Below are 9,478 nucleotides of genomic sequence, written 5' to 3'. Positions count from 1 at the left end.
TTTATACTCTGAATGTTTTTAATTTTTGTGAACCGCCCAGAGGGCGGTATAGAAATGTAATAAATAAATAAATAATAAATAAATAAAATCAGCGGCCACCCCTATCTTGTACCAATGAAGCTAATTACATATCATGAGGAACAACACTTATTGCACATCTGCTTCCCTGAACAACCCCCAGTTCTAGTCTCACGAGCGGAGGAGAAAGATTGACATTTAACATCCCTCCTCTCTTCCCCAACGCCCCCGCCTCCGCGAAACGGGTCTCGCATGCGCAGAACCTCCTCACGAGCCGCATTTCCTCTCTATGGTCTTTAGGAAACCAGCACGTCCTCCAACGAGGCGGGAGGTAGAACGCACTGGACCGGAAGTATGGAGAAGACGCTCCGCATTCCGCCGGAAATGAAGCGACTTGGAAGACCGTCGTGTTTGGAAACTAGCGGCTTGGACGCGCAAGTCGTGACGGCAGCAAGGGAGAGAATTATGGTCGTGCGGCTCTTTTTTGACAGCGCAAAAATCGGGCGCCGGATGAAGGCTAGGCCTCAACCTTTCCCCGGAAACCGGAAGTGGGGGTGAGCTTAATGCTGCACTGACCTTCCACCCGGAAATAGTATCTCCCGTTGATGGCTGCGTTGCGGTAGCGCACGCTGTTTTGCCGCGCATCCGTTGCTCGCCTTGCCTCCGTCATGGGGAAGCCGCGGCGGAGAATCGCTCCGGGCTTGAAGGCTTCGGAACAACGAGAAGAAAAGATTGAGGAACCGGAGCCGGGAGTCCTGTGCGTCACCGAGGAGGCGGACGATTTCCACGAGCGGCGGCTGGAGGCGGCGGTGCTGGCGGCGCTGGGCAGCGAGGAGGAAGAGGAGGAAGGAGAGGAGGAGGAGGAGGTGCTGGAACTGGAGCTCTCTGAGGATAATGAGACCGACGAGGATGGAGAAGGAAAAAGTGAGGAAGGGAGTGGTGGTGATGATGATGATGATGATGATGATGATGATGAAGAACTCCTGGACATGGACAGTGACCTGGAAGAGAAGCGGGGTGCGAGTCATGAGGGCTCTGGCCTCCCCGATGAGCTTGCGTGGGGTCAACGAAAGCAGCTCTATTATGGCACTGACTACGGCAAGGCTGGTGCTCGTTCCAAAGCTGCCAAGCAGAGCCAGGAGGAAGCTGCAGCTGAGGAGCTGGAGGAAGAGGAGGAGGCCCAGGCCATTCAGAAACGGCTGGTGGAGAGCTTGGGTGAGGATGACTATGGCTTGGATCTGCTACAAGACTACACCAGGATAGTGGAACAACCAAGTGAGAAAGAGTCGGGACAGAAAATTGCCAAAGACTTGCAGTCTCTTTCTAAAAAGGAGCAGCTGAAGTTGTTGAAAAAGGAGTCCCCTGAATTGCTGGAGCTGATTCAAGACTTTGAAGCCAAGGTAACTGAACTCAGAGATGAACTGGAGCCGCTTATGCAAATGGTAAGAGATGGGGCCATCCCACAGGGAAAAGGCAGCCAGTACTTGCAGACCAAATACCACCTCTATTTGAATTATTGCTGTAACATCAGTTTTTACCTGGTGCTGAAAGCAAAAAGGATTCCAGTCCATGGACACCCTGTCATTGAAAGACTTGTAACTTACAGAAACTTAATCAATGACTTAGGAATTGTGGACCAAAAGTTGTCACCGGAGGTTCGCCTGCTCCTTAATGAATTCCACAGTAATGACAGTGATAGGATGGTAGGGAGAAAGAAGTCCATGGTGTTTCGCAGAAACCAAGTTAATAAAAGCAAACCTAAAACAGTTCATAAGTTTCCAAATGGGAAGGCTGCTGAAGAACCTGCAGATGATTCAGATTTAGATGAGCAGGCTGCTCTGAATTATTATAAGGAGATGGAAGAAAAAATAAAACTTAAGAAAAAGAGGAAGCAAGAAGATGTGGAACAACTGATTATGGACGAGGAACTACCAGGTCAAAAGAGAGGTGCAACATACCAGATTGTCAAGAATAAAGGCCTCACACCCAAAAGGAATAAGATTAATCGTAATCCAAGAGTTAAACATCGTGAGAAATTCAGGCGAGCCAAGATTCGAAGGAAGGGGCAAGTTCGTGAAGTCCGCCGAGAAGAACGAAGATATGGAGGGGAACTGTTTGGCATCCGTGCTGGAGTTAAGAAAAGTATTAAGCTTAAGTGATTCTCTTTACATAATTTTCTACCGACTGAAAAGGGCAAAGGTGAATTCAATAAATGTTCTTTTTGGAAAAAATACAAATGTAGTATGTATTCATTTTACCATACAGTCCAAAATTATTCGTATTTTCATAGGGTTGTATCCAGTGCTGGCTTTGCCTTAGCAGAAAGCACTTCCTCAAGTGCAAATTGGGGGCCCTGGTTCATCCCCTATCTGCTTAAGACCCCCCCCCCCCAGCTGTTCTTGAGGATTGGGGGCCCTTCATAACAAAATCCAATATCACAAAGAGGGCTGGAGTTCATAGAGGTGATTGGTGAAAATTGGATGTCTTGCCTTGCCTGAGTAGAAGAACTTTCTCCTCAGGTAAAGTTATCATTGACTACATCCCACAATTTTAAAAGCTCTGTGTAACTTCCTCTCCCTGTTTCAGAACACCATCATTTTCTATGATTCCTGTGTTATTGTTTGTACCAGTTCATGCTAATTTACATACTTGTGTTTATCCTCTGTGAGCAGGTCTTGGACCCAACTCCTGCAGATAAAGCTCTGTCACAGTGACAGAACTTCATTTAGCGTTAGAACAGGGTTAGAATGCATGAAGTTGCTGATTTTATTAATAGAGTTTTGGACTTGGAAGGAACCTTTTGAGGTCAACTAATTCAACCCTTTGCTCAATACAGAATCCATAATGCGGGATACAGCTACAGCATCCCTGACAGATGGCTGCTCACCCTTTGCTTAAAAATCTCCAACAAAAGAGAATCCATCATGTCCTGAGGCATTTTAACCCTATTGTTGAACAGTTCTGATAGCTAGGAAGTTTCTCTTAATGTTTAGTGATATTTGCTTCCATGCAATTTCTACCATTAGTTCTAGCCTCCTCTGATTAAAGGAGTTAAGAGCATTTATAGATTTGGAAGCAGAGCAGAAGTGAACCAAATTCACATCCAATTTATAGAATTGGAAGGAGATTAGAAGTGAACTCAAGGCAGGATCCTGTCTGCTTCAGCTTCTTGGAGAATGATCTATTTATTTTTTAGGCCATAGTGTGCCAACAGACAGATGAGTAAACAAGATTTGTTCATATCAAGCTCCATGCAAGAGGGATCCAAAAGATTCAAGAAAGTGAGCCAAGCTGTATGGTATAGGAGTAGAAAATTATACACATTTGTTAGTCTTGGAATGAAGCTTCCTTAGTGTTTTTCCAAGTTTTGAGATGCTCATACATGATTCTTTTTGTACCGGCAGGATCATAAAGAATTGTAAATAATGTAGTGTAATGGAACAGTAATCCCATGTTTTAGGTAGACCTTCATGAAATGTAGTTGTTTCTCTGGAACATAAAGGAGTCCACAATCTTTCAACTTGCTGCCACTCTTTAACCAGATATGTTGAAATTCTGCGCAAATTTACTTTGGAATTTAACTCTTAAGTACATAGGACTGCTCTGTGTACTTAATTTGCATTAAGTAACCCTCACCATGCAACTAGGGTGCTCAGATGCAAGAGAAGAGTGGGCTCCTTTATGTTAAATAGTGAATATAAATATTTGAAATCAATGTAGAAAATGCAATATTGGGAAAAGTTGGCTGGATAGTGGTAGAGTGAGACAGGCCTACCTGGAATTGGAACTGGGAACTTTTGCATGTAAAGTGTACTCTACCATTGAGCTACAGTGCTTCACCATACCAATTCAAATGCAATACTGTTCAAGGCAGCAGTAATTAAGCACTTTCCAAAGGGTCGTTGTGTCTACTGCAACAAAACAATGAATCTTGTGGCAGTTCAAAGATTAACTTTTATTCTTGATAAAATGTATGCCAGAATAAATTTGTTAAGTCTCTAAGGTGCCCAAAGACTTTGTTGTTAGATAAATCAAGTATGGTTCATGGGTGACCCAATCTTTAGCAGGCACACAAAGCAGATTTGTACCCATTAAAGTCAAAGAGTGTGTGTGTGTGTGTGTGTGTGTGTGTGTAGTGATCTGCACATGCTCAGTGGCACTAATTTCCTTCTCTTGATTTAAATGTTATCAATGGGTCAATGGGTAGTGGGGGTACTTGGGCTAAATCCTCGAGCTTAAAATGGCCCATATTTTTAAAGTCCAAAGTGGTAATCATAACCTGTAGCCTTTAGGGTGAAGGGAGAAGAGGGGGTAGTTTGTTCAGTTGAAAAGAATGATCTAATTCTTCAAAGGATGTGTGGCAATGTGAATGTCTCCTTTCGAAGGGTGATCAGGGGTCTGGAGACAAAGCCCTGAGGAGAGACTGAAAGAACTGGGCATGTTTAGCCTGGAGAAGATAAGATTGAGGGGAGACATGATAGCACGCTTCAAATACTTGAAAGGTTGTCACACAGAGGAGGGCCAGGATCACTTCTCGATCATCCCACAGTGCAAGACACGGAATAACGGGCTTAAGTTACAGGAAGCCAGATTCCATCTGGACATCAGGAAAAACTTCCTGCTAGAGCAGTACAGCGATGGAACAAATTACCTAGGGAGGTTGTGGGCTCTCCCACACTAGAGGCATTCAGGATGTAGCTGGACAGCCCTCTGTCAGGTATGCTTTAAGGTGGGTTCCTGCATTGAGCAGGGGGTTGGACTCGATGGCCTTGTAGGCCCCTTCCAACCGTACTATTCTATGAGAATAATTAACTCTCAGTGGCTAGCTCCCCTCAGGTGGGGAGGGGGCAATAATTAAACCCCTTAGGGGTTATCCTCATTCTCAAGTGGGATGGGGGCATGAATTAAACCCACAGGGTCTAGTCTCCCTTCAGGTGGGGAGGGGGCATGCAAACTCCTTAGGGGCTGCTTTCAGGCAAGGACGGGGTGGAGTGGCAGGGTTCAAGTCCCCACCTTGATTTCCCAGAGGGGGCAATGCCCAAGCAGGTAATATCAGTAAGCTCACAGCCTGGCTGGCAGATTCTTCAGTCAGTCTCCAGTTGTCGGTATTGGGGGGTCAGTCTAAATTACCTCCAAACAGACCCTGTTTCCTCTTCAGCTGCCCAGCAGATCTCTTTGCAAGACAAAAGCTACTCTCCCTGTGTGTCAGGTTCAGCCTTCCCTAGATTCATTTCCTCCTATCCTCTCAGGCATTGTAGGAAAAAGGTTGCCCATTTAGGAATTAGAGTATGTGTTGTGGGGATGGGTGGGAGGCAGTTGCCTTTTATATATATATATATATATATATATATATATATATATATATATATATATAGTACAGCACCATGTGCATTGATTGTGCTATATAAATAATAACATACACATAATGGCACAACCCAGCTACTATTAAACATATTTAACTACCTAAACTTATGCATGTTTACTTAGAAGTAATTTCCAGAGAGCTCACTGGGACTTACTTAATTATAAAGAATCGCCTTAGGTCTTGATGAATGTGTCAAAAGCACATTACATGTCAGACATTTTCAGACTAAGTGCAGGAAGAGGGTCTTGAGGGTATGTGATATTATTGCACTGGATCGTGGGGGGGAAAGTTTGAAGAACGCTGATATATTGTATTGAATTATGGATGGTGGGGTAGTGTGTAAACTATCATACTGTAATTAAAATGTAATATTTTTGTTGCACACTTGCTATTTTAATATGTGGCTTTAAACAGTCTGGGATCCGTTGTTGATGGAGGGTTTCCAGAAATATATACATAAATGTAGACATATAACCCTAGCTCCCTTTTTCCAAGTTTATTTAGTTTTTATTTATTGCATTTGTAAAGCTCCCATAGCCGAAGCTCTCTGGGCAGCAGTTCACATAAGAAGTTGACACAAATTAACCCCTCAGGGGCCAGTCTCCCCCCAGGTGGGGAGGGTTGCACACATTAACCCCCTAGGGGCTGCTCTTGTCCCCAGGTGAGGAGGGGGGCATACATTAACCCCTTAAGGGCTGCTCTTGCCCCCAGGTGGGGAGGAGGGCGTACATTAACTCCTTAGGGGCTGCTCTTGCCCCCGGGTGAGGAGGGCATACATTGACCCCTTAGGGGTTGCTCTTGCCCCCAGGTGGGGAGGAGGGCATACATTAACCCCTTAAGGGTTGCTTTTGCCCCCAGGTGGGGAGGAGGGCATACATTGACCCCTTAGGGGCTGCTCTTGCCCCTAGGTACGGAGGGGGCATAAATTAACCCCCAAGGGGCTGCTCTTGCCCCTAGGCGGCGAGGGGGCACGAAGGGACGCGTATTAACTCCTCAGCGTCCACCTTCCCCTCTCAGCTTCAGCGCGCTGCGTGAGGGGGCCGGGGGACCGGCGGGCGGATAGCCGCCTGAAGTCGGTCCAGGGCGGCGGCGGCGGGGCGGAGTTCCGCGAGGGGCCGGGTCATCCAACTCCACCTCGGGCCGGCCTGGGCCCAAACAGGGCTGAGGGGGTTGGTCTATGGCGGAGGCGGCGACGCTGCCGCTGCTGCTGCTGCCGCCTCCTCTCCCCGCCCGCTCTGAGGAAAAAGTTGCCTGCTCGCTCTCGCCGCTGCCGCCGTCCAGCGGCGGGCTGAAGAAGACGAAGAAAAAGAGGCGGAAAAGGAGGAAGAACAAGAAGAAAGGCAAAGAGGGAGCCGCCGACGCCCGCCCGCCCGGCGGAGAAGCTGCTGCCGCCTCCGTCCGTCCGTCCGTCCGTCGGTCCCCAGAGCATGGAGCGGAGCAGCCCCTCAGCCCCGGGGAAGAGGCAGGAGGGCGACGGCGGAGGGGAGGCCGGCGGGGAAGCCGAGCAGGAGGAGGCGCCCCCAGACTCGCCCCCTTTCTTTCTTCTGTATCCTGGCCGCGGAGGCGCCGCCGCGCCCGGCTTCCAGCCCCAGAGCGCCTGGAGAGCCGCCCCGCCGGGCCCTTGTGGGGTCCCCCTGCCCGTCTTGCTCAGTTATATCGGGCCAGAACCGGGACAGCACCGAACCGGCGGCGCCCGTGAGTAATACGCCGGCTTCCTTCCCCTCCTCCTCCTCCTCCTCCTCCTCCTCGCAGCTGCCCTCATTTCTCTCCCCCGAACCCCGCCCAGTGTGTGTGTGTGGTTATATATCTATATGCACCCCGTGTGTGTAGCTGCTGTCGTCTATTTTCATTACCCAGTTTCATAACGCGGCAAAATGTGCCAAAGGGAAGGGGGAAAAAGCCCTCTCGGTACTTTTAGGGCCTCGCCTTCTTTCCTTTGGGGTCCCCCCTTGCCCCCCTCCAAAGCTCCTGGGGTGAGTGGGAGTGAACCCCCCCATTCCCTTCCCTTCTCTCTTTTCCCTATGCAGTCAAGCAACTGTCATCCTTGCTCCCGTCGTCTGTATGTATATGTGTGTGTGTGTGTGTGTGTGTATGTATGTGTGTGTATGTGTGTGTGTGTGTATATATGTATATGTGTATATATATATATATATATATATACACACACACACACACACACACACACATATACATACATACATACATACATACATACATACATACATATATACATACACACATACCCATTCATCCTGAAAAGGCACCCGAGGCTAGTACGATCAATGCAATAATAATAATAATAACAATAATAACAACAACAACCGTAGCAAAGAAACCCTTCTACAACCCCCATCTTATGTATTTTACTCGGCAGTAACTCTGTGGGACTTGCTGCCAAGAAAATGTGCATAGGCTTGCATCTGCTTTTTTTTTTAAAAAAAAAAGGGAAAATGTGGGTTGTTTTTTTAAACCCACATTCTCATACGTGATAGTAACAGGCGTCTCGGTTCCCTTTTCTGTTCAAAAAGTAACTGTTCTAATGAGATTGAAAGTAAATATTTCCTCTCCTCACCCCGTAATATTTAACAACATCAGCTCAGTATTAAAAACAGTTTGATTGGGAGCTTCATTCTTTGTGTCTTTAAAGCAAAAAAAAAAAAAAGAAGAAGAGCAAACTCGGGATTGTTTAACTGTTTGGGATGCATTGATTTGCAGCGTGGGTTGTAGCAGATGATCATTTAGGAGAATTGTTGTCCTTTGCTTCAGAACTATTTCCCCCTCGGTTTTCTTTTGTATAAATAATTATAATTTTGACCAGAGGGCTTATTTTAGGCAAAGGATGAATTAACTTTGGAAGGGTCTTAATGAAATTTTAACAAGGAGTCCTTTATATCTTCTGTAATATTATTTATTTCTAATTGGTAGGAGTAGTGAAAGAGGCGGACTTCGTTTTGAATATAAGTTACTGCATGGTAACTAATATTCAAAGATAAAGATTTTGAATAACATAATATGTGCAATAATTTGACCTAATCTGATCATTTTACTATTGCAGCCATTATTTATATAGCACATGATTCCTCAGTCCTCGTATAACCTTTTGTTATGTTGTTTAGTAGTCCTCATATAGTACAACTTTTCCTCAAGTGTGGAGGTCAGTTGTATTGATTCCATCCACACTGAGGCTTCTTACAGTGCTGCTGTTAGCTCTCTAAAGCAGGGGAATCTATATTAGGGTGACCATATGGAAAGAAGGATAGGGCTCTTGTCTTTAACAGTTGTATAGAAAGGGGAATTTCACCAGGTGCTGCATGTATACAAATGACACCTGCTGAAATTCCCCTTTCTATACAACTGTTAAAGATACAGGAGCCCTGTACTCATTTCCATATCATCACTAATATTTTTCTATCCAGTTCTTCACAGGAAGATGTATTTTGGGTATTCCTCTCAAGTGAAATGTTGCAGCTTTTCCAAATATAGTTTCTTAACTTCTCAGCTGTCACAGTTTTCTAATGTTTCCTCTTATTTATTTTATTTATTTATTTATTTATTTAAGGATTTTTATGCCGCCATTCAGCCAAAAAAGGCTCTCATGGCGGCTTACAAAGGTATTTCTTGACAGTCCCTGCCCACAGGCTTACAATCTAAAAGACATGACACAAAAGGAAAGGGGATTGGGAGGGAGGAGGAGGAGGGGGAAAAGGAAAGCAAATTCAGGCACTACAATCTTAGTTGCAAAGTTCAGCAGTTACAGTTGACAGCAGGAGGGAGGGGGCTCTCAGCTGGAGCTGGACCCAGGCACGGTGGAGAGGTCTTCTGTCCATAGTGGCAAAGTGATTTAGGGGAATAATAATAAATTTATTTCTTACCTGCCTCTCTATTTTGATCGAGGCAGGGAACAACAGTAAGTATAAAATACATAAGGGAAAGGAGGCAGACAGACTCATGGAAGTTTGGTACATTAATATTACAGAAGATGTGTGTGAGAATAGATTAAGAGAACCAGGAAGATTGTTTATTTCCTTGTTTGTTTTCTAAAAATCTATACCCTGCTCTTTAATGGCATCCTTAGGATGGCTTGCACGAGTAAAA

At 45.7% G+C, this 9,478-nt stretch overlaps 2 protein-coding genes across 6 annotated transcripts in view; both read left to right on the top strand.

Moving 5' to 3' along the window:
• The first annotated feature begins 618 nt into the window (after window positions 1-618).
• Window positions 619-2,255, top strand: UTP3 (UTP3 small subunit processome component). Its single transcript, XM_063135803.1, has one exon. The coding sequence runs from the start codon at window positions 687-689 to the stop codon at window positions 2,175-2,177; it is 1,491 nt and encodes a 496-aa protein (XP_062991873.1). The 5' UTR covers window positions 619-686; the 3' UTR covers window positions 2,178-2,255.
• Window positions 2,256-6,777: 4,522 nt separating this feature from the next.
• The window catches only part of RUFY3 (RUN and FYVE domain containing 3), a 63,378-nt gene continuing 60,677 nt past the window's right edge, over window positions 6,778-9,478 (top strand). For 4 of the 5 annotated variants that reach the window (XM_063135544.1, XM_063135549.1, XM_063135547.1 and 1 more), the window contains exon 1: window positions 6,778-7,078. In XM_063135544.1, the coding sequence (XP_062991614.1) occupies window positions 6,811-7,078 (268 nt within the window). In that variant the 5' untranslated portion in view covers window positions 6,778-6,810. The remainder of the gene's footprint in view (window positions 7,079-9,478) is intronic. The other variant, XM_063135543.1, reaches the window with a different exon arrangement.

Source organism: Elgaria multicarinata, chromosome 10 (genome assembly GCF_023053635.1).
Source record: "Elgaria multicarinata webbii isolate HBS135686 ecotype San Diego chromosome 10, rElgMul1.1.pri, whole genome shotgun sequence".
NCBI lineage: Eukaryota > Metazoa > Chordata > Lepidosauria > Squamata > Anguidae > Elgaria > Elgaria multicarinata.
This window is presented reverse-complemented; position numbering and strand designations above follow the sequence as displayed.

What these genes read in the sequence shown, in the direction of transcription:
- UTP3 (XM_063135803.1), top strand. Translation starts at nt 687, where the DNA reads ATGGGGAAGCCGCGGCGGAGAATCGCTCCGGGCTTGAAGGCTTCGGAA.